The following is a 24756-nucleotide window of genomic DNA, read 5'->3' as shown; positions in this document are numbered from 1 at the left end:
TGGCGGTACATATGGGCAGAGGTGATAAATCTTTACCCAAGATAAACTAACTATTCTGGAATAGAGGGATCACTGCTCTTTTCTCTGGTAAAAAGAATTAATCTTTAACTTGTTACTTGGAGGATGACTCTATAGTCCCTGGGTTATGATGCCATGACAGAAGTTCAGGGTTGATCTTGGGCATTGACCAACTGGTGACTTAGCAAGGATGCAAATATATCAGACTATGTTCCTGGACCTATTCATGACTTCCATTTCTGACATAATAGGCAATATGTTCATCAGTCCTTTTATCCCTGGATCACTGAGAAACTTTTTGTGGCATATGCTCTTTAGTCTACCTTTGTATGGAATGAAAATTGTCTCCTGCTCTTTATTCATTCTGAGAGGTCCACCCACTACCTTTTCTCCAGCCCTTCTTGTTACCAATCTTCCAATTTTATTTTTTTCCAAGTTCCTGGTCATTGAGTTCAGCAGCAGTTAGGCATTGCTTATATTTTCATATAGTTCCATTCGTCTCACCATCTTTTCTTTTTTTTAAAGATTTTATTTATTTATTTGACACAGGGAAAGAGAGATCACGAGTAGGCATAGAGGCAGGCTGGGAGGAGGGGCAGGCTCCCTGCTGAGCAGAGAGCCTGATGCGGGGGCTCAATCCCAGGACCCTGAGATCATGACCTGAGCTGAAGGCAGAGGCTTAACCCACTAAGCCACCCAGGCCCCCCTCACCATCTTTTTTTTTTTAAGATTTTATTCATTTATTTATTTGATAGAGGGAGAGCACACATGGGGGAGGAGCAGAGGGAGAAGGAGAAAGAGAATCTCAAGCAGACTCTGTGCTGAGTCCAGAGTCCGATGTGGAACTTAATCCCACAAACCTGAGAACATAACCTGAGCTGAAATCAACAATTGGATGCTTAACCAACTGAGCCACCCAGGCGCCCTAACTCACCATCTTTCCTTTGATATAAATTGGAAATCAGATAGATATACTGCTTTGAAGTTTGGCCTACAATAGAAGATTTCTTTCTTCTCTCAAAGTCACCCCTTTGTGGGGAAAATGACTTAGCAAGCCACTTTTAGTGCTGACACTGGGTACCTGGTTGGTTCAGTTGGTTAAGCGTTTGCCTTCTACTCGTGATCCCATGGTCCTGGGATCGAGTCCTGTGTTGGGCTTCCTGCTCTGCAGGGAATCTGCTTCTCCCTATGCCCCCCTCCCACTCATTCTCTCTCTCTCAAGTAAAGCAGGTCTTTTAAAAAATAAAAATAGTAATAACTAGTGCTGGCATGAGAAACCATCTCTAAACCAACCTTGAATTCTTTTTCTCCTCAGACCCGTGGTAATGGGGAACTCCCCAGAGACCAAGGGTATGATTGGAGAGAGAGATGTGGAACAGAAGAGTAGGTACAGTGGGAATCTGAGCCATCTGTTTGTACAACCCACATGGGTATTCAGGATTGCCTTGAGGCTGACCGCTTCTATACCACTTTCATTTGATGATAGAGTGTTCTTGTACTTGTCCAGCTCATGGGTATGTATATTAGATAACACTTGAGGTCTTATGATCACTCGATATTCTATGGTTAGAATCTTAGTCTCTATAAGCAAGCCAAGAACAGTTTTTCCAAAGTAGATTAGATGCTGTCTGAAGAAGACATGGCTCTGCTCCAAAGCACTAGAGGCTTCCACTGTATTTTCCTATCGGAGTGTGCCAGATGCATTCTGCAGCATTTGGATCTACTGCAGGCACTTTGAGTACTTTCACGTCTTCGGGAACAAAGGCCCATGTGGTTCCAGTTTGGAGCTGTTGCAGAGCCTTCCCCTGATCTGGATCCTGCTTATACCGGATACCACACCTGATACTCTTTTTGGAACAGAACACATACATGTTGTATATGTTACCTCTAAAACTAAAAAAACTCAGCAAACTTCTGCCTGCCTTTTAGTTATAAGGGTTGCAAGGTGAAGCAGTTTGTCTTTCACATGGAGGAGACCTTTGGACCCAAAGACTTAGTTGATGTAGCAGGTCTCTGAACTTTCATAAATACTCTCTCCCACCCCGTGACATACATGGGACTTATCAGGGCACCTCGCATAACTAAAATTCTTGCCCACTGGGTTCAATCAGCCTGATGTCGTTAACGTGATAACCCATGAGATTGTAGTAGCCAGAGAGGTTGATATCCTTGAAATAAGACAGCAAGCGTATGCTGTCATCACTGCCAGATGAAAGCAAACTACTCCTTGTGGGCTCCGTTTATTGATATAGGGTTACAAGAGTTTGCTAGTTTGATAGCTGCCTATCAGGTGTCAAGAATAATGCTGATTTAAAAAAAAAAGAATGCTGATTTTATGCTGGTAAGAAGAACATGTCTAGAAATCTGCAAGTTGGGGTCATCACCTGGTTAGGTTCACAGTAACCTATTGTAACTCTCTACCCACCTTCCATTTCACAAACCAGATATATAAGCTAACTGAGGAAATGATGGAATTGCTACCCCTGTATCTTTCAAGAGGTCAGGAAACCAGTGTGGGGACTCTGCTAGTTTCAAAGTGTTTCTTTTCCAACTGTATATTCAGCTTAACTGGGGAAATGACCACAGATAGCTGTGTACATCCACTGGATCTCATTTTCTTTTATCACCTACCCCAAAAAGCTTCCACTCAAGTTGGTAGAACATAGAGTGAAGTCCCTAGGAAGTCCCATCAGTGTAGAGTTAGTGGTCCTGAAAAGTTTCGGTATGACCCCTTTCCCTGGGCCTACTCACCCTAAAAAAGTCTCTTCTGCAGAAGAGGAAAAAGTGCTCTTGGCTGAGTTTCAGTGACATTTCTCAAGACTATTTGGAGAGCTTATTAAAATTCAGAATGCTAAACCTTAACCCAGAGTTCCTAATTCAGTAGGTCTGGGGTTGAGCCTGAGAATTTGCATTCCTAATAAGGTCCAGAGTGGTGCTGTTGCTCCTGGTCTAGGATTTCAGTTTGGTAATCACTGTGTTAGAGCTACTTCCAGTTGCTCCAGCTAGCATTTCGAATCCATGTTTCTTGGCATGTTCACCCAACTTGAAAATTATCAATTGTGTCACAAAATCTAATATAATAAACTTTCCTTCCTGTTCAGAACCTTTATAATCCATACCAACTCTCTACATTCTTATCAATAATGGTTGCCAGATACAGAGGGAAAACTGTAAGATGCCCAGTTACGTTTGTATTCAGCTCAACAGGAATTTTTTTTTAATATTAGTAAGTCCTATGCAATATTTGGGACATATCTGTGCTAAAAAGTTATCTATTTACAATTCAAATTTAACATAGTATCTTGCATTTTATCTGGCAGCCCTACTGCCAACAGAAATTTGCAAGAGCTTGGACTTCTTTTAGCATGTATATTTTTTTCCTCTTGGTGCTGCCTTCTCGACCTCATTCTAGGTATTGAGGCAGTTGGCGAGGGGACAGAAGTGAGAAATAGATGGATTGGACATGAGAAAAATTTTCATTCCCTCTTGAAAGGTGGTTTGATTCAGGATCACCAAGCAAGGCAGGACCAGCCTTTTCAGACTGAGAAGGAAAAGCTTCTACTAGCAAGAGTGGCTCACTTTGGTTTGAATCTACCCAAACAGTCTCCTTTCTAGTTTTTGTTGTTGTTGTTATTGTTTTGTTTTGTTTTTTATTATGTTTAGTTAGCCACTGTATAGTACATAATTAGTTTTGGATGTGGTGTTCAATGATTCATTAGTTAACTATAACACCCAGTACTCATCACAACATGTGCCCTCCTTAGTACCCATCACCCGGTCCCTTTCTAGTTTTTCTTCTCAACAAATACCCTTTCACAAAGGAGACTGTGGTGAGGCTAGGGATTTAACTTAACCACATACATTGTAATTCAGCAGTTTACGAGATTAGACTCCCTGACTTTCATTGATGACAGCCCTATGTCTGCAAGAGATAAGATTATCTGAGGGCAGTTTTGGAGTGCCACTGTCTGGTGCATGAACCAATAATTTAAAATCCTGTGTTGTCATTTTCCTTTGGAGTCAGGAGCAGCCATTGACTCTGCATTCTTCTTGCCTTATTCCCATCATGGTGGTCTCTCCCAGCAGCTGCTTGGTCTGATGATCTTCATTTTAGCTGCTCATTTCAGAAAACCATAGGTTATGATTTAAGTAATCATTTTGCTCCTATATAGCAGAGACCATGAGAATCCAATTTCCCGACAGTCGTGGGTAGTCATTACTACCTTCAGATCCTGCCAGTTACATATCTAATCCCAGAGTCCCATCTCTGGCATTTTTGAGGGTCTCATTTCTACAGCCACTTCAGCTACCCAATACTGTGTTTATTCAAGAAACAGAAACCACTCTCCTCACTCTAATTAGAAAGGGATGTAAAGTAGGGAGTTGGGTGCTTAAGTAATTATCAGAACGCTGCAGGAAGTGGTTCCTGAATCACTTACAGAATAATAAATTCTTACACACTGGGGAAGCTTCCACTTCTGAGGTCACCACTTTGCAGTAAACTAAAAATAAGAAGCTGCTGCCACCACCTCAGCTGCCTTGCAGCTGTAGGGAGGTAGAACCCAGACACCTGAAGCTATAATCGAGGAAGCAGGGAGTCCCATCAAATGGATGTGACTATAACCATTACTTTTCAAAACCAGGGAAGCTGGAGGTGGACAGTGGAATGCTGCTGAAGAATAATCTTACACTTCTGGGACTTTCTTGTCACAGAAATAGCCAAAGATGTATAGGAAGATGGCTTCTGCCTCAGTTTACTTTCCAGATCTCTCACAGGTCCATCTAACTTACAGAACTGAATTTGCATCCACCATCCTGGCTTCTCATGAGTTTAGAGAGAGAATGGGGGTTGAGTAAGGCAATCAAACACAGTGCTCTTAGAGATTTTGCCTTATTGGGGAAAGATATCTGTTCTTAATAGGTAATCCAACACTGTATTACCTTTATTTCAGGTGGGAGTGTTTATTAGTAAACCAAAATAACTGATCTTCCCATTCCCTTTTGTGGGCCTATCTTATTCTTCCTTACCACTCATAAATGTGAGTTTTTGCTAAGGTTCATCCTAGCCAGTTACTTTTCTGCTTTTTGTGTATATTTTTCATTGGAAACCCTGTGTTTTCTTATGGAGATGTCCTTATGATGAGTCCCAGGTCTATTATTTCAGTCTGTGACCTTTCTTCTGAGCTTCGGTTTTGCAAGTCATTCTTTGTAGACTCTTAAATTTAGATACTTAAAATTCAGCAATGTCCAGGGGCGCCTGGGTGGCTCAGTGGGTTAAAGCTTCTGCCTTCTGCTCAGGTCATGATCCTAGGGTCCTGGGATCGAGCCCCACATCGGGCTCTCTGCTCAGCGGAGAGCCTGTTTCCCTTCCTCTCTCTCTGTCTGCCTCTCTTCCTACTTGTGATCTCTGTCAGTCAAATAAATAATTTAAAAAAAAAAAGAATAAAAAAAAATTCAGCAATGTCCAAAACTGAACTCTTGAATTTGCCCTTCCTAATCTCATTTCTGTTGGTATGTATAGTCTTTTAAACCTAAAGCCTCAGTAATCTTTGAGTTGCTCGTCTTACCCAACTCCATAGCTGTCAGAAATGAAGTTCTGCTGATTCCTTCTCATGCCCTCTCACTAGTGTACCCTTGTTTGTTTCTTGCCTCTGCTTTAAGGACATCAGACTTACTGCCTTTAAAATTCATTTAGCAGTTGAACACGTTAAGCCATGTGTTTCTCTTAGATCTCTTGACCATCTATTTTACTGCTGCTCTGTTTTATTTTCTCTTTTTGTTGACTTCAGAGATAAGATTATAGTAAGAATGCATTTTCTCTGTATTTTAAAATGAGAACCATGCAATATATATTTTTATTTCATCTAATTTGAAAAGGATAGTCTATTGGCTAACATTAGGATCAGAAAAAGAGAGTTGTATCTTCATATTAAAAACCTGACTTCAAAAGTGGTAGAGGTGTGCATTCTTGCCTTATCACCTTCTGCTGTTGAGTGGCTTTCATTCAGCATTGCTGTTAAATTGCTCTTTTGAAAGTAACACACTACGGTGATGTGTAGTAGAGGACACGTACTGCATGGAGCACTGAGTGTTATATGTAAACAATAAATCTTGGAACACTACATCAAAAACTAATGATGTACTGTATGGTGACCAACATAACATAATAAAAAAAAAAGAAAGTAACACTCTAGAAGATATGTACACTTACTATCCTAAGTATTTTGAGACAGGTGTGTTTTTTGTTTATTTACTAAGTAGTGCTAGTAATTAACTTTATAAATACATTACGAGTTAGTTTTAATCAAGGACTTCATGAGCAATTCTCTGCATCTCATGTTGGAATCAATGTTGGTGCTGCAAATCTTTGCAAACATTTTATCACTATAATGAAACTGATGTGCAAGTAAGAATATGCTTTCCTTCTGACTTATGGGCATAAGTGATAGTCCACATGCAAAGCCTGAGTTTATTTCACAGGAATAAGATCCTTTTCATCAGGTTCTTTTTCCTTAGGACAGTTATTCTGTGAAAATTAATACTAATATGAAAAGGGAATTTATCAACACATTATAAAGATTAACGTTACAAAAGCCAAGTTTGGAATTTCATTTCAAATGCTGAAAATCCACATATCTTATCTTTAGTATGAAATAAAGACAGAGGCTCATTTCTGGATGACCCATCCCCTCTCTTAAGAGTATGAATTGCTCCTGGCCCTACCCTAGTCCCTAAGAGGGCAAGGGCACTTCACCGCTCCTCCTACATCAGCACATGTTGCTTTTCTGTGTCATTGCCACTGTAACTGAAACAAAGGAAATTATAACCTAAAGCCATAAAAATGTCATTACTTTTGTTCCTGAATCCTGAATTACCATGAAAGATATGAACAATTTAAAAAGCATCCAGAAGAGACAGAGAAAAATTGCTTAAGGGTCTGATATATTGGTTCTAAAAGGAAATTGAGATTATTCAGTTGGTTTCTCTTTTTGTGTTATTGCTGAAGATCTGATGCAAAGAAATGACCTTAGTTGTAGTAAAGAAAAGTAATTTAGACATTTGAAAGAAATTATTTATGTGAAAATTGTTTAAAAAGAAAGAAAGAGGGGCGCTTGGGTGGCTCAGTTGTTAAGCGTCTGCCTTCAGCTCAGGTCATGATCCCAAGGTTCTGGGATAGAGCCCCACATCAGGCCTCCTACTCGGTGGGAAACCTGCTTCTCCTTCCCACTCCCCCTGCTTGTATTCCCTTTCTCGCTGTCTCTGTCTCTGTCAAATAAATAAAATCTTAGAAAGAGAGAAAGAGAGAGAGAAAGAAAGAAAGGAAAAGAAAAGAAAAGAAAGAATTGTATTTTACCAGAATAAGTCCTTTTTTCCCTCCAGAAGTTAACTGAAAAAGATTTGTTCCCTTACAGCACCAAGAGTCTATGTGTAGCATTAGAAAACAGGATAGAGCAGATAAAGATTAGATTCAGCCATTTTTTAAAGTTGAAGTGTAGTTGACATACAATATTATATTAGTTTCAGATGTATCAACATATTGATTTGACAATTCTATACATCATCACTTAATGCTGACCGTAAGTGCACTCACCATCTGTCACCATACGGTGTTACTACAGTATTATTGTGTTCTCCATGCTGTACTTTTCATCTGTGTGACTTATTTATTTTATAACTGGAATGTCATACTTCTTAATTCCTTTCATCCACTTTACCCATCCCCCACCCCTCCCCTCTGCCAACCACCAGTTTGTTCTCTGTATTTAAGAGTCTTTATTTTTTGTTTGTTTTATTTTTTAAATTCTACGTCTCAGTGAAATCATATGGTATTTGTCTTTCTCCGACTTGCTTCACTTAGCATAGTACCTCCTAGGTTAGATTTGGCCATTTTTTAAAAGATTCACATCCCTCTCAAATCTTAAGTGGAAAACAGTATGTGTTTGTTTTCTTGATCTTTTTGCCTCCCTTGAATGCCCTACAGGGGAGGTCCGTGTTAAATGTAAAATTACCCAGACTGTCAACAGAAGGTAATGAGTAGCTACCCTCAATAATTAGTTCTTTGTGTAATTATATATTATTAAACCTTTCTTGAGAAAATTCAAAATACTTTTAAGGTAGTACAATTACATGCTGAATGAAATGAAGAACTTTAAAGTATGAAAGAATATAAAAATAGCATGTGTTTCACTGTGTGAAAATATAAAATAATAAAGAATACGAAATCATCTTCAGTTATGATCTGGAGTTGCCTGGAAGCTATTGTAGACCCTGGCCTTCTCTGTCTCCATCTGCCATGTCAGTAATTATTGACTGAATGAACTGATAAATGACTGGCTGGCAAAAATACTGATAAAGTGCTGGTTTTCTTCCAAACACATATGGAGAAACTACACTCATGTAATGTAATTATAATGGAACTATAGCACCCTAGTAATTCTGAATTCCAGTCTTGGGAGTGCAAAAGAGAGCAGCAAAGGGATCCTCTGTTTTTCTGTCTGGGAAGTTGAAGGTTGAGAAACAAGATACAATTGTGGACTAGAAAACCATGATGAGTTTGGTAAACCAAATATTTTTCATAAAAGTCCACTACTTTATAACTAAGAGACACATTATAATGTTTGAAAGAAATCTCTTGTGGCCAACAAAAGTATCAGTTTATACAGTGTATAGACAATTTAAAGAATTCTTTAACTCGGAGAAATTTATTGCTTTATGATATATACCTTATTGGTTTATGGTGAGCTAGTAAGAAAGTAATGATGCTATAGAATGCAGTCATAACTTTTGAGATTATCAGCAAATATTTGATGCTGTTTTCTAAAGCAGGGTTCTAGGATATATGGATCATGAGTTAACTTGTTGTGATACTTCATATGTTCTACTTCAGGTGTGCTTTCATTATTTAAATGCTTCCCTTTGAGACACCTAGGACCTAACACTGGTCTTAAATTTCACGGTTCCCCTTTGTTTAGGTGCTTTAGAACCTCATAGAGGTTTAGTGCCTAGTGTTTTGATCCAAACATTCATTTAAGTTTTAATTAACAGTATTAAGCTTAGAAGAAAATTGAATATTATAGTCTTTTCAAAATGCTTATCTATCTCTTCCAGAAAAGTTTTTTGAAATGAAGAAAGGACAATGTAAAGATGCCCTAGAAATTTACAAACGATTTCTAACTAGAATGACACGAGTATCTGAATTTCTCAAAGTTGCAGAGGTAAGTAATAGTAACCTGTGTTGGGAATATAATTTAAGAATATTCACTTACGTATCTAGAGTCAATAATAGGGTTTATAGTCTGACAAGACATTCTGTCCCAGAGCCCCAGTGTATTAGGGTTGGAAGTGATCTCAGAGGTCCTCTCTTCCAACTTCTCACTCCAACGGTACTTTACACTCCTGCATCCCAATTAGATAATCACTCTGTGTTCAAATACAAGTTTCATGGGTACTGAGCAGATTCACAGCTTTGCAAGGTTGTTTATCTCTCCTCTCTACTTAATAGCTATCTTTGATCATATGGAAGGGCTTCCTTTTTATTGAACCCTGAAAAAAAAAGTCCTTAGGAAAGTCCATTTATTTTTCTCAGTGTGTAGAAATCATAAATGAAACCTTTTTATTTTGTCAGTGATTTAAATACAATGAAAAAATTAAAGTATCATTAATTTTATGAAGTCTATAAATTGTTTCTTAAGGTTGTCTGTAACTGTATAGTTGGTTTTCCCAAGGTTGCCTGTAAGTTGGTTTCCTCTTATGAAATCCAGTTATTGATTGATACTGGTACTGAGAGTTATGACATTGTTATTACAGTCCTTTCGCAGGTTGGACAGTTGATTCTTATCTTACATTGTCAGTGAACAAATTGTTGGGTTGACTGGAGCGCCACGTGCGAGGAGTTCTGAAGCCCAACAGCAAAGCATACAAGGCCTTGAGCTTGGGAGGTTCATGCCATGGTTTTGCTGTTTTTGCCGTTTTGAGAATATAGCACAAGAACAAGCATTTTATACACACAATTCCGAAAGCACTCTGGTCCGTACATTTTCTTTCAAATTTCATTTATTCACAGGAATCGTAATTATCACATTCAAATTAGGAGACTGATACTACAAAATGCTGCCTCTTGACCTTTGGTCCATAGAGTTCATAATCAGAATAGAAGTCTTTGTTTATTTACAAATAATATGGGAAGCAAAGGGTAAGGAATAGTTTATAGGTATTACATATACATTAAAGCATGTTTATGTGTATTTCTCATGGGCTTATTGATGTTGATTTGTCTTTAAGAAAGGATAGAATTGCTTGAAACTTTTGGTTTGGCTGCTACACAATTTTACTTTTTGTATTTGATAAGATTTTCCTATGGTTTAACCCAGTTACCAATATAATCTAGTAAAATTTGCCTGACTTTTTCTGTGGAAAGATCAATTATGCCTATGCATCCAGAGCGGAAGATCCTTTCATTGTTCCATTAATTCCTGGTGCACATGCTACCCGGTCCCCCACCTCTTATTATATATGTTAGATAGGTAAGGAGCTGGACATGTGACGGTTGGGGTATACATTTCTCTAATCAGCACTGTAAGGTCTGATCAACACTGTAAGGTCTTCACGAGAAATGGGGTACTTATTTATTAGCTCATTCTATTTTTAGATGTAAAATTTTATTTCATGTCTCTTGATCACCTCATGTTAGCATGGGCCCATTTCAGGCTGTTGAGAAGGAAATACACAGAAATTAGATGTTATTTTGAGAGTCTAAATAACTCAATACAAATATTCTACTTTTATTTGAACACTATGACTAAGACTTTTTATAGAATGATACTAATTTACAAAATTATTTTTTAATAGAATAGACACCCACAATGGGCTAACAGTAACCATTTGTTTTCTTTATTTAAATTATATTGCTCATAATATAGACATGAATTGTTTGAACCATTGTTGAGTGGTTTGTATTGGTAATTACAGAAATTTCTTTTTTTTTTATTAAAGATCTTTTTTTTTTTCAATTTGACAGACAGAGATTACAAGCAGGCAGAGAGGCAGGCAGAGAGAGGAGGAAGCAGGGGTTCGATCCCAGGACCCCAAGATCATGACCCGAGCCGAAGGCAGAGGCCTTAACCCGCTGAGCCACCCAGGTGCCCCTAAATACAGAAATTTCTTAAGAAATGTACAAAGCGGAGCACCTGGGTGGATCAGTGGGTTAAGCCTCTGCCCTCTGCTTGGGTCATGTTCTCAGGGTCCTGGGATCGAGCCCCACATTAGGCTCTGCTCAGCAGGGAGCCTGCTTCCCCCTCTCTCTCTGTCTGCCTCTCTGCCTACTTGTGATCTCTCTCTCTCTGTCAAATAAATAAATAAGTAAATCAAAAAAAAAAAAAAAAGAAATGTACAAATCTTCTTTCTGTACCAAACTGTTCTTGTGTGGTGTACTTATGAATGGACTTAGATCCCGTAGCTACCCTATAATTGGTACCATTTTCCTGAAGACTTCCAGATTGCCATTTTTAAAATATAATTATATATATTAGCTATTTGGCAAACATTAACGAATTATCTGCCATATTAAAAAAAAAACACAGAGTGGTTGAACAACTTATATGGAAATATTCAAATACCCCAGAGAAATTGCTCGAAGTGTAGAAAACTTAGCGTGTTTTGAATTCTTACAATAAAGTCTCCTAGAGCAGGCAACTGAAACTTTGTAAAATGGTTATTTTATAGGTAATAGGCATTTCTGCTAAACACACTTCCCTTTTTATAGAACTAAGTTATTCTTAGTTTGCTATTCTAAGATTAAATACCAAGTCGTAGGAGTTATGTCTCCCAGAATATTTGCAGACAGAAAGTGATGAGATTTCTGTAATACAGTCACACCTCAGCTCAAGCCTCCAATTATATTATGGTTCAGAAGTTCAGGTTAGTGAAAATAGCAGTGTCAAGAAAGAATTCCTAAATTATGTCTTTCTGTTCAAGAAAGTTCTGTTAACTATCTGTTTAAGAGAAACACATCACCTTTTATCAAAATGTTCCCGATAGTAAAGATCTGTAATACTTTAATTTCAAAAATACTGACTTCATTCATATTAATATTTTAATGGATCACCTAAAGAGGTATTAAAGTATGGAAATAAATGGAATGGAATGAAGTTATCTTAGTTTATAATTTCCATAATTATAATAGTTAAGTGAATTTAGGGAAACGACATTAGCTTCCCTAAAGCAGAGTTCGGTCATTGGCAGGTAATGTCTTTACCTCTGGGAGGAACCTGCAGCCTAAGTTGCTCTAGGAGAATGAGGGTCAATGCTCTACATTGGTGATTTTCTACACGGGATGATTTTGTTCCCTTCTCTTTCCCAGCATCCAGTGTCTGGAGTCATTTTTGGTTGTCACAACTGGAGGAAGGGAAGGTCTGCTGGCATCCAGTTGGTAGAGAAGGATGTTGCTAATATTGTACAATGCACAAGACAGACCCTATCAAAGCATTATCATCCAAAATTGTGAATGGTGGCAAGGCTGAGAAACCCTGCTGTCCACATAGAGAAAGCAAAAGAACTTAACTAAGAGCATTTGTCAAACAAGTGGGCTTCCTGATCTCTAGTTTGCCTTACTGTCTTTGTAGGAGCCCAACACTTACACTTAATGTATTTGCTTCTGCAGTTCCACCAACTTGAGCAAAACAGTTCATTTCTCAGAGGGACTTGATTTTAACCCACTTTGTTTCTTTGAGCCTAAATTTTATCATTTAAATAAAAAGAAAGAATTGATGTTATGACTTCTATTTTCCCTAAGTTTTTATTTTGAATAATTTTTAAACTCACAAAAGAGTTGATAGAGCAGTATAGTGAACACGTACATACCCTCTTCTTTGATTCACCTTCATTTATATATTCCCGTATTTGTACTCTTTCTTGCTGTTTCCCCGTTCTGCTCTTCCTTGCTCCACTGCTTCCCTTCCCCAAGCTACCAACACTTAAAATTCACTGTGCTTTTACCTAGTAATTCTACTCCTACACATGTATCCTACAGATGTGTCCACACAGGTGCACAGTGCTCTGTGCAGCAGGGCTTGCAATGGCCAGAGATGGGAAGCAACGTCAATGCTCGTTAATACATAATTTGTTAATAAATAAATCATAGGAAAAGACGCTGTTTAAAAAATAAAGAAACTCTGTTAATATGGATATAGGTCTGAGATATATTGTTAAATGAAAAATATAAGCTCAGTGTATGTGTATATATATACATATATATAAATACACTATTGTAAAATAATGTGGGAAATAAATATGTATTTATAAATTTCCAATTTCCTTGGGTATACATAAAAAAACTTTGAGAGGATATGTAAGAAACAAACAAAATGTTTCTCTCTGTGGGAAGAGGGGTGGATAATATACCCTGAACAAGTTATTGAAACTAAATGAACATTCCCTGTCCAGAGGATTTACTGAGCATTTATAACTATTTAGATTTAGGCTAAGCATTTTTTTTTTTAACTTTTTAGCTGCCACTTGCCATGGAGGAAATCTTAAATTTTTTTTTTAAAGATTTTATTTACTTATGTGACAGAGAGAGATAACAAGTAGGCAGAGAGGCAGGCACAGAGAGAGGGGGAAGCAAGCTCCCCACTGAGCAGGGAGCCTGATACAGGGCTCAATCCCAGGACCCCGAGATCATGACCTGAGCCGAAGGCAGAGGCTTAACCCACTGAGCCACCCAGGAGCCCTGAAACCTTAAATTTTATACTTCAATTTCCTGAATCTTTTTTGGCCTTTGGTAAAATTTTGTACCTTTATTATATCTAACTACATGAACAAAATCATTGCTCTATTATGTTGAATGGAAAACTACACAAGACAGACTTTCAAAGGTGAGATTGACAGTTCTTGTATACCAGAATTGAGCTGTGGTTTTAACTAATTCTGTGGGTTATCTTCTGTTAAATGCAAAGAAATTAATTTTTAAAAATTCCCACTAAGTAACTCCTTATTTTTTTTAATCCACAGCAAGTTGGCATTGATAAAGGTGACATTCCTGACCTCACGCAGGTAAGTGATTCTCTGAGTGGGAAGTGTAATATGCATGATAGTATTACTCCGTAGTTTGCCATAAAAGATCTTACCTAGGACATAGTCTTATAAGCATTTAATGCATTTTGAATTTAGGCCTACCAACTTTCTTGGAAATTATTCTAGCTTGCGTATTTTTTCTAGCTATTGAATGTATTTCTGGAGTTAATATGAAGATTTACCTGCCCTCATAACATAGTTTCTTCTTTATAGGCAACTGAATTTACTGTTTGGGGACCATCTTTTCATTCTTGAACTTGATTCAAAATCAAGCCTTATGTAGTAATGTTTAAAAGTGCTTTGTCTATGAATAGTGACTATTGGTAGGCATGTAGTTGGAACACTTGAAATATTCTTTCTTTTTGTTCTCCTAGTTTTCAGTATTTCCCAGGTATGAAGGAGGGGCATGAAAGAGGAACACTCTGAAATCATAGTTCTACTGATTCTTGTCTTCCTGTGAAGCAGAGAAATTCCTACTATAAAAGAACCTTTTTCAAAAAGTCGTAGTGGTAGATAAGTGGTTTTTCTGGGGACCATCTAGTCAGCAAAAACAATAGCAGTAGTTGCATATCAATCCCTTTATCTGTTAAGAGGGTGTATTGTAGGGCTCCTAAGATGTAGAATCAAGAACCATTCACATGGGCCGAGTTTCCATGTGACTTTTCTCACAATCGGCAGGAACTATTTTTATTTAATTGACTCTTTACTCTGTTATGGTAAATTTCTATCCCAAACATGTCCTTTAACTAGAGATTTTGAGATGATAAGAGAGAATGTAGAGTTTCTATCTTACATACTAGTAATGAATGTATGAGTTTTCTGTCTTTGTAAATAAAAAGAGTCATTGTAATAGAGAAAATTGTCATAATAAAAGATGACCCCCTTTTTAATAATATCAAAATGCATATGATTGACTATCTTTGTAATCCCTTGCAGTGTTTCTATATTTGAAATAATATTCACCTTAAATTTTTATTAAAAATTAACCCAAAAGTAATGACCTCTATATTTATATTATTAAAATAACCAGTTAAATACCAATAATTTTTCACAAATAAAATTCACAGAATAATTCAGAATATGATGGCATTGTATTTTTTGGCTTTAAAAGTTGGGAGATCACTGCTTCTAGTAGATAGATATTAATATAAAATATTTTTGCTATTGTGAGAAGACAGTGTTCTTTGATCAGGTACATACCTGAATAAGGTGTTAGTATCATTTTGGATGTGGCTTAAATATTAAGTGTGCACAAGGTACTATTAAAAATCTTTTTATTAGATACAGATTTAGGAATTTGATAACACTGTAATAAAAAAATGAAGACAATCAGTGTGCTTTAATTTTTAATTATTTAATGATAATAAATATTTACATTGTAGTTTGGTAAAATAGCCTAGGTAAATAATACCTATTAACCTAAAGGTAGATATTAAAATATTTTGTTCAATAAATAGCTTTAAGAAATGGCAAATCATCTTTATTTCAACTGTGTAGACATCTCGTACTGTGGAATAAAAGTAAAACTAACTATATTATCAGAGAGGCTCTCAGTTAAGAAGAAAATAGGTCCTTATTTGTCTCAGTTTGTATAATATTTGAAAGAGACAAAGAAAAGTTTAAAAGGACTTAAATATTTTTTTGTTTGGGGCACCTGGGAGGCTCAGTTGGTTAAGTGTCTGACTCTTCAGCACAGGTCTTGATCTCAGGGTCGTGAGTTCAGTTCAGGCCCTGCTTGTTCTTTTTTTTTAGAAAATTGTAGTATGTCCTTGAAAGAAGGACTCACATACTTGGGTTTAATTTTGAATGTTACTATAATATTCATTATAATTTATAGATTCTCCTTCCCTGAAGAAGCAGTTGAGAGATATACTATTTAATGGTGTACGTTGTGTTATCACAACTTGGGGAACAGAAATCCTATCCTTAAGGTAAAATTTTGCTCTGGGTATTCTGTGATATTCATTATAATCTAATATCATTCTTTTCTCTGCTTTTCTTTTATGACCTTAAGAGTCACATAAACTTCCATGTAAACATTTATTTTAAAACTACCTCCTTGTACTCACACAAAGAATCTCTAGTTCATTTCTCAGTGTCTATTTAAAATATCAGTACAAAAGTATTTTGTGCTTTGAAATTTCTTAATAAGTAACCAAATTCTGATTTCTGTTGGGATTGTGAGTGACAGAACTAAACACTCTCCCTAATTCTTATTTAGAGCCTCTACCACAGGTCTGGTGGAGACTTCTCATTAAACTGGCAACTTAGACCCACTATGACAGTATGATCAGGTCTGAGCTGGAATGTGAGCTGTTCTAGGGTTAGTCCTTTAGACAGTGTTGGACCAGGATTAATCTGGAGATGGGTCAGAGACACCTGGTTGTGTGGACTCAGTTTAATGCCTTTGAGATTAGAACCTAATCTCTGCTCTCTGCCAGGTCCTCTGTAGCCACCATGTCCACTGAATCTAGCTGTGGCAATGAACCAAAATATCCAGCATGGATGAGGGTTAATGAGGAGATGGAGACTGGGAGGCTACCTAGCGTCTGGGAATAAGAATAGGCTGCTTGTAACTGGAAAAAAGGATTAGACTTCCTCTTGCAGCAAGGCCGAGAAGAGGAATTTAACAGATATCATTTTGGTTGGAAAATGCACAATATAAATGCCAGCGTGGTCATTGGTAGCCCTCTTTAAATAATTGTGCGTATCATATCATCATGATTGCATTTAAATTATGAACATTGGTGAATCTTTAATAAGTCATTCAGAAGTGCTGTATTGTATAAGAAGTGGAATATGATATCAAAACTGAAATATTTCTCAGCACTTTCAAATGCTTCAAAATTTTGAACAATCCTTTTGTTGCTTTTTTTTTTTTCCTGTTCCATTTTAATGATGCTTTAGAATCTAAAGCATGTGAATTGTAGATGGATGCTTCCTTTTGGATCCTGGCTCACAGTCAGCTTTGAATTTGTTCCAGGATAAAGATTTTCAAAATACCATATCCTGTTTGGCGTGTGTGTGTGTGTGCGCGCGCGCGAGTGTATGTGCACGCACACATTCAATTTAAAATATCTCCTTTTATGAAAAACATCTTAGGTTTTGATGTTAGGAATTCTGGTTGATCTGAAAACTACAGGTAAAGAAAAGCGTTTTTTAAAAAAAAACCTGTACCACTGATGAATCAGTTACCTGTTAGCTTCCACAGAATGACTCTTGATCCTTGGGTTGGTTTTCCATCCAACTGGTCTATTGACTTGGGTATTTTAAAAAATAAGCAACTAAAGACCCTGCTAATTATAGTTTGTTCCTTTAAGTTCCTTTTATAACAGCAGGGACATTCTTAAAGTTTTGCTCATTGGAAATTTGAAACAATTTTTGCTTATTTGTCTACTACATGCCAAGATAGACTCAGTGCTATAAAGTTAGGAGGCAGCCAGTATTCCTACGTTTGTGCACATTACTATCAAAATAGGGTTTTCCCCCCTCCAAAGCTTTAAGGAATTTACTTCTATTAGATTTCACATGTCCATATAAGAAATATAAATGATGAAGCATTTTTTTCAAGATTTTATTTATTTATTTGACAAAGATCACAAGTAGGCAGAGAGGCAGGCAGAGAGAGAGGAGGAAGCAGGCTCCCTGCCGAGCAGAGAGCCCAACGTGGGGCTCTATCCCAGGACCCTGGGATCATGACCTGAGCCGAAGGCAGAGGCTTTAACCCACTGAGCCACCCAGGCACCCTGATGAGACATTTTTAAAGCTTTAAGATAAAATGCTCCAAACTTAATTTTACGTGCAATTTATCACGAAATAACTCCCCTTAAAGATGAAAGTCAGTTTTGTATTCTGTGCTCGTGGTAAGATTTTTTTCAACAATTGTTAATTTTTGTGACTGCTACTTTATTTTAAACTTTTCATCCACAAATTATTAAGAAACCTTGCAAAAAGAATGAAATTGCAAACTGCCTTTCTGGTTTTGGGTTTATTTGTTAAGATAACTAAGGAAGTTTATAAGAGAAAACACCACCTCCTTTTTTTGTTATCTCAAATTATTGTTTTGTGACTTTAAGTAGCATTTATCCTTTTAGACAGTATTAACACAGAATCACATTTTCTTTACATTGCATTTAACATTTAGAGGACCTGTGTCTTGTAACCAGAGAGAGGTTCTGTGGCTTGATATTTTTTTTTTTCACTATGATCCCAGTGGAAAAAAAAAAAAAAAGATATAGGAACATTTTGAAGTTATATGTCCAGGCTTCCTAAGTTCCATTGCTATGACAATTATAGTAATTATTATTATTATTATGACAATTAGCATGATAATTTTGAGGTTATTGGGAATTAATTCACCTAAAAAATGTGCAGCCTTTTCTGTTTTCTTGCTTTTAAGAATACAGTGTATATTCCATTTATTCAATGAATACATCTTTATATTGTATTATTTGTTCTATGGAGCAAAATTTTCCTTATCTCTTAAAATTTTATTTTTTTATAACTTAGAGGTATACTCTTAGTTGCAGTTTATTGGACTGTGTTGAGTAAGTCTATTTTCACCTGAGTTATATTTTTTAAATTCTAATTTGTATAACTTTCTAAATTTTTTATATCCCCCATAATCATTACTTTTTCTACTCTATAGGCCATAACTTTTTAGATAATTCTCATAGGGCTGATTCTTTCTACCCTACGTCCATCACTTTTAGCAAGTTAAAATTTTTGTTCACTTAATTGGGGAGGGTATGTGCTATGGTGAGTGCTGTGAAGTGTGTAAACCTGGGAATTCACAGACCTGTACCCCTGGGGATAAAAATACATTATATGTTTATTAAAAAATAAATTAAAAATTAAAAAAAGAAATGATAATCAAAAAAAATTTTTGTTTACTTAATAATTTATAATACATAATTACATATATAATAATCACATAATTGTTAAGATGGTTCATGACTCTATTAGTGAAGTGAAAAAAGATACTAAATATCCTGAACTTTTAAAATTAAAAATTCTTAATAAGAATTTTCAAATTCTACTTGATTTTGTCATTATAGGTACCATGTAAAATGTACAGTTATATGAATTTCCTTGAATTCTGTGAGCTATTTTAGCAATTAGCATAAAGGTCTTCAAAATTAATTTCATATTAATTTGAAGGATAATTATTAGAATTAAATGTGTCTATAAATGTGCTTAAATATTTTCATTCATGGAGTACTGTTCTCTGAATGCTTACACTGCTGTTAAGGTCTCATTTAGGTTAAAATTATTTAAACATAACATTAAGTTTCTAATGCTTGAGGAATAGTGGGGATGGAATATATGTATGAACTTATTATTTCTCTTTCTAATATGCAGTAAAATGCCATCACTTTCTATTGCCTGAAATGTTAATATAAGAACAAACATTCAGGTCCCTTTTAGTAAAAGAGTTGAACTACATTAAATCTTCTAATACACAGTAGTTTAACATTACCACATTTGCTGAAGTATTTACTTTATTATGTATATAAATCAAATAGCTCAGTAATAAAATCTTAATTGTTGCTGACTATCAAAGATGTATCCTTTTCTCCACAACTATCATTTACACTGCCCCCAACTTTTATTTACTATAGTAACAATTTTTCCTAACATTTAAGTCAAGTGTAGATAAGTGAGATTTTACTGTACTTTCAGACTTCTGTAAGTTTGTATTTAGGCACTTGTATTTTTTTACTTGGATACAAATACCCATTCCCTTTTCCTTGTTCGTGTGGTCTTGTGGAAACATACAGTGGACTCGATTTGAGTTTACTGCATATAAGTAATGTCACAGAAAAAGTCTATCCAATGTAATCCATACACTGAAACCACGCTGTAGCACCACTGGCTGCGCAGTAGAGTTAACTGCATGTAAGACGGACCTGTCTGAGATTCCATGGGATTTAAATATTTAAGTGCCAACAGAACCTGGAATGCAATCACCTCACATCTGTAGTGGGGTCCACCCACAGAACTCCACCACGCAAAGTTACAGTGATGTTCCAGTGTACTTACTTTGAAAGAAAGCAATGCAGACATTTATTGTTACTTTCTTATTGTAGGCTCCCAGCAGTCTTATGGAGACCCTTGAACAGCATCTAAATACATTAGAAGGAAAGAAACCCGGAAACAAGTACGCATTAGTTGTATAATTCTAAATAAGATGAAAAAAATGCTGTAGTCGTTCTTTGTAAGAATGAGATGTATCATGGTACGACTTTTACTCCTACAGTTTTAGGGTATGCTTTATTGTAATTCTTCCAGGTTCCCTCAAAAATCCCGTCTGATTAACCTAGGACAGTGTGACCCCATGTAGAGCCAATCTGTCTGCAGCACATTAGTAGTTTGTACTTAGGTTCCCTGAACTTCCTGATGTATATACTTTCCCTTACAGGGGATTGACAATATGCCGAAAAAGAGTTGTTCATGTTAAAAATTGAGGCTGTTATCATTGGGCATGAGTAAAACAAGCACAGTTTCACAGGTAGCCTTGAACATTCTGTTACATTACGGACCCTGTTGTGAAAAAAGCCAAGCCCGCAAATAAGTTTTCTGCATTTTAGACACTTCCCACTTGAAACATTCAGCATGGCATGCTGCTGGTATTTTGCTCAGGATCTTTTTTATATAGTGAATATCAATCAATCAGCAATAAGTGCAGTTTTACTGGATTGGCATACCTTTGCACTTGGGCACATACATCTTTTTACTGTTTTTCCTCATTGCATGCAAAAATGTGCAGGTTCCATTTCTTTTCTTCTCTCTGGCAAGTATCAGACTTGTCTCTTCATAGGACCCAGTGCTTTCCAGTCTTTGTGCCTTGCTCAAAGATTATAAATCTGCTAGTCTTGGATGCTTACCCTCCTTGTCTGTGTGTGTGTAAATCTTACCCATCCTGGGAGGGCTATCTCATTAAGCCTTCCTTAATCATGTGCTGCATGTGTTGTGGACATTTTTCCCCCACATATGCGGTTTAGATAGATTTTCTGATTCTGAAATTTGAGGACAATTTTATATTTCATTATCTCCACCTGTAACTGTCCCTACAGAGTCAGTTTGAAATCTGTCTGTTGGTCGCAGCTTTATGCTTGTTTCATTTCCGTTGACAGCAGAAGTTAACAGAAACAACCTATGAACTGATCATTGCAGGGCTGTATGCTGATGCTCGATTTTGCCTGTGATAACAGCCATCAAAATGCATGTTGCATTTTGATTTTCATTTTTCTTCTCTCTCAGCATTTGCCCAGAATCTATTCATGTCCTGATGTTACTTATTGCTTGTTGTTTCATTAGCTAAGTGTCATTTCTGTCTTCTTTTCCAAGTTAGTATAAAAATTATTGATTGTTTTAAATTTTCGAGGACGGACAACACTGTAGGAAACTCTCGGGCAGTTATGGTGGAACTGTTTGGTATGATGCATGACAGGACCTCCCAGGGGCTCTGTTAAGATTGTTACCACAGTGCAAGTACAAGGTCTACCCCTCCTTCATTGTGGCCATGCATGGTCAGACTTTTATAGACAGATTGATGCCAACTAAAAAGACATGAGAGTGCATTAAGAGACACGGGAGTGAGTGCATTAAGATGCCCACTTCCAGGGATTACTGGGGCTACTCAGTATTGGAGTATCTAAGAAGCCAAAGGAGTTGTGTAGGATTTAAGCAAAAGGAGCCAGGAAGCCTAAGAAATGTCCCTGCTCCTGTGGTGGAAGGATCTTTCGTGAAGGAAAGATGTATATCCTCAGGACTTAAAGCCTCTCCCTTGGCAAGGCAATGCACAATGCTTGGTGAAGAGTCAGCTTTTCTGTATTCTTGTCCCTTCGGAGTCCCCCGCACCCTGCAGTTTCCCCGTGGTACATCTGCCAGTACTGTGGTCACCAGAAAAAGCCACCTTCCGGGGTGAATTTCATGAGCCCTAATTTCAAGTCTGCATTCGCCCCCTTGTGGCTGCGGGAAGCTATCTTTGGAAAACAGCTTTGTACGCGTAGTTACATTTCTAAGGGTAGGGAAATAGAAATCCAGTGATCTTGTTTTGAATTACCTTTGATCATATTGTTTCTCTCTCCTTTAAAATCATTTTATGCTTGTCATTTTTCTTTTCTGAATTGGCTTAGACCACATACGAACTTGTCTTTTGCTTATTCCCTATTTTTAAATTAAATGAACTATATATAGTAGTTAACTGTGTTCTTCTTTGTATGTTTGTGCTTACCTGGGAACTTAAGTGAAGGGTGAGTACTACATTGAGTGACTTTTTGCATTTGGTTATTACTAAAAATGCAAAAAGCACTCTTAAGACTTCACATTTGGTATTTAGAACATTTAAAACTGATTCCTGTCCATTTTTTACACATCTGTATTTTTTCATCATACTTTTTTGTCTAGCAAGGTGACTGGCATAAATGGTTTTACTTTATTTTGGTCTTCTCAAATCAAGACTAACAATCTCACTTAGGCATACATCCATTCTTCTTAGATTTTTGAAAAAAGGTTTTTTTATTTGATTAGTAAACAGAAGATGTTCCCATGGCATATGGCAGAAGTGCTAAAGACAATGCTACAAAGAAAATTAAAGTTGTTTGTCTTTAAGAAGCAGTATAAAGTGATTCTAATCTCTGAGACAATGAAGTGTTTTCAAATGTCTGCTATAAAAATATGCATACTCTTTACATTTAATGGCTTTTATTCACTGATACTCATTTTTGAAGTTTTATGCAAATACTGTAATATATTTGTATACTGTGTGTTTCTGTGATTCCATAGAACAAAAGAGAAATTGATTTCATTTTACATGTGGGTTTACTAAGTGCTGAGGGTGCAGGAAACCTTATAAGTCGATTGTAATTAAAATTATTTGGATGACATAGATAGGTTTTTCACATCTGTGTTTTGTCTTTTTGTTTGTCTTCTGGCTAGCATTTATAGCCAAAATTATGTAGAGATTATTGATGTGGATAAGACATAAAAAATTCCCTCTTTTGATGACTTACTGTTAACATCCTGGAAATAAACCTTGGCATTTTCTATGTTCATCATAAAAACCCACAGATTTATTTGTAGCATTTCACAGAATTTGGAATAGGACTACATGGGTCATTCATTCTCTTTTAAAATTATATTTGTGCTTTATTCTTCCCAGCTCAGTTCAGTATGTACTAGATTTCTCTTGTTGAAATCATTAAAATAAGTATTAATTTTTACTAAGTGTCATTATCTATATATATAAATATTGTAGCATTTCTTATAAACGGTGAATGACCCATGGTAGGGTAGTAGGGTGGTAAATCAATGAAGAAAGAGGTAAAAGGAAGAGAGGAACACACGTGCCACGCCCATCTGAATTCGTATCAGGACAAGCTGGAATGTGAAACTAGCACAGGCTCTGGGCATCAATACAGACTCAGACTAGAGTCCTAAATCCACCATTAAAGAATGCTAAGTCTTGAGCAAACTATTTACTTCTGTGAGCCTCGAGCCTTCAGATTTCAATCAGTGATTAATGATGCTTTTTAAGGCTATGGCCCCATAGGGAGTGCATACCTTTGGTTCTGACCACTTAGATGAAATCATGGCGAAGTCTAGATGTGGGCCATAAGAACAGGGGTCTTTCATCCTGACAGTTTAGTTTCACACAAAATAATTTTTAAGACTTTTGGTTCATTTTTTATACAAAGAGTCATGCATTCTTATTCTAAAATTCAAATAATACAGAAATACCAGTGCCTGCAAAATGCCAGGTACTGTGTAAAGGGCTGGATTCCCTTTCTTCAAAGAATTTACCCTGTAGTGGAAAAGACAGATAACTAAACAGAGAAATAAGATACAATGTGGTAAGTGGGATGGTGATTGGACAGAGACAGATTTTCATTTATTTGCTTAGTCCACGGGGTAACTACAAGGGTCATTTAGTAAAGGTGCTCATATAGGAGCTTGGCAAATGATTTTGTGTCAGTTATGATATTTGTACTTAGGTTTGAGGATGATAATTTTTAATAGCAGGTATTTGCAAATAAGGTTGAACATAAAAAGTATTAATGTGAAGTATATTATTCAATCTGTTTGCTACACTCAATAAAACAAAAATTCATGATATTGTACAAAATGTCAGTTACTAAATCTCTGCTAATTTTTTTGGCTAGTGCTTCTTATGTTGTTTTCTCTGTAGATGAATAGAAAGCCATCCCCGCCATGCTCTAAGACTCTGACAGTAGGCTTCCTACCAAAATATTTTTTCTTTATTTTATTTTATCATTAATTTATTTTTCACCAACCTGGGTTGGTAAAACGTAAGCTGTTTAGGTAGTCGTTTCTGAAACCCTTTGCTAGAAATGATGTACAGGTCAGTGCTAGCAATAATCTCACTTAAAAAAATAATTTACTCCTTTCTAATTTTTCCTCACTCCCTTAGAAACAAGCATTGAGGTTACTGTTCTTTTTCAAGCTCCCACCAGTTCTAACAGGATAATGGGAATATTTTCCATAATAGCTTTCATTGCAGCCATGAAGATAACAAACCAGGAGTATACATGTGGAAGTTGAGATATATTTCAGGCACACGGCTCATAAGGATTTTTAAAATTCCGGTGTTCTTTTAATGCATCACAATTATGATTAAATGAATCACAGTGTACCTTAATGACT

At 36.5% G+C, this 24756-nt stretch overlaps 1 protein-coding gene across 16 annotated transcripts in view; it reads left to right on the top strand.

The window, feature by feature from the left end:
• Positions 1-24756, top strand: part of SNAP91 (synaptosome associated protein 91) — a 153490-nt gene that overhangs the window by 57502 nt on the left and 71232 nt on the right. For 11 of the 16 annotated variants that reach the window (XM_047733217.1, XM_047733213.1, XM_047733215.1 and 8 more), the window contains exons 8-11: positions 9127-9233; positions 14026-14067; positions 20178-20248; positions 22341-22346. In XM_047733217.1, the coding sequence (XP_047589173.1) occupies positions 9127-9233; positions 14026-14067; positions 20178-20248; positions 22341-22346 (226 nt within the window). The remainder of the gene's footprint in view (positions 1-9126; positions 9234-14025; positions 14068-20177; positions 20249-22340; positions 22347-24756) is intronic. The other 5 variants (XM_047733229.1, XM_047733228.1, XM_047733227.1 and 2 more) reach the window with 1 other exon arrangement.

The sequence above is a fragment of the Lutra lutra genome, chromosome 6 (genome assembly GCF_902655055.1).
Source record: "Lutra lutra chromosome 6, mLutLut1.2, whole genome shotgun sequence".
Classification (NCBI taxonomy): Eukaryota; Metazoa; Chordata; class Mammalia; order Carnivora; family Mustelidae; genus Lutra; species Lutra lutra.
This window is presented reverse-complemented; position numbering and strand designations above follow the sequence as displayed.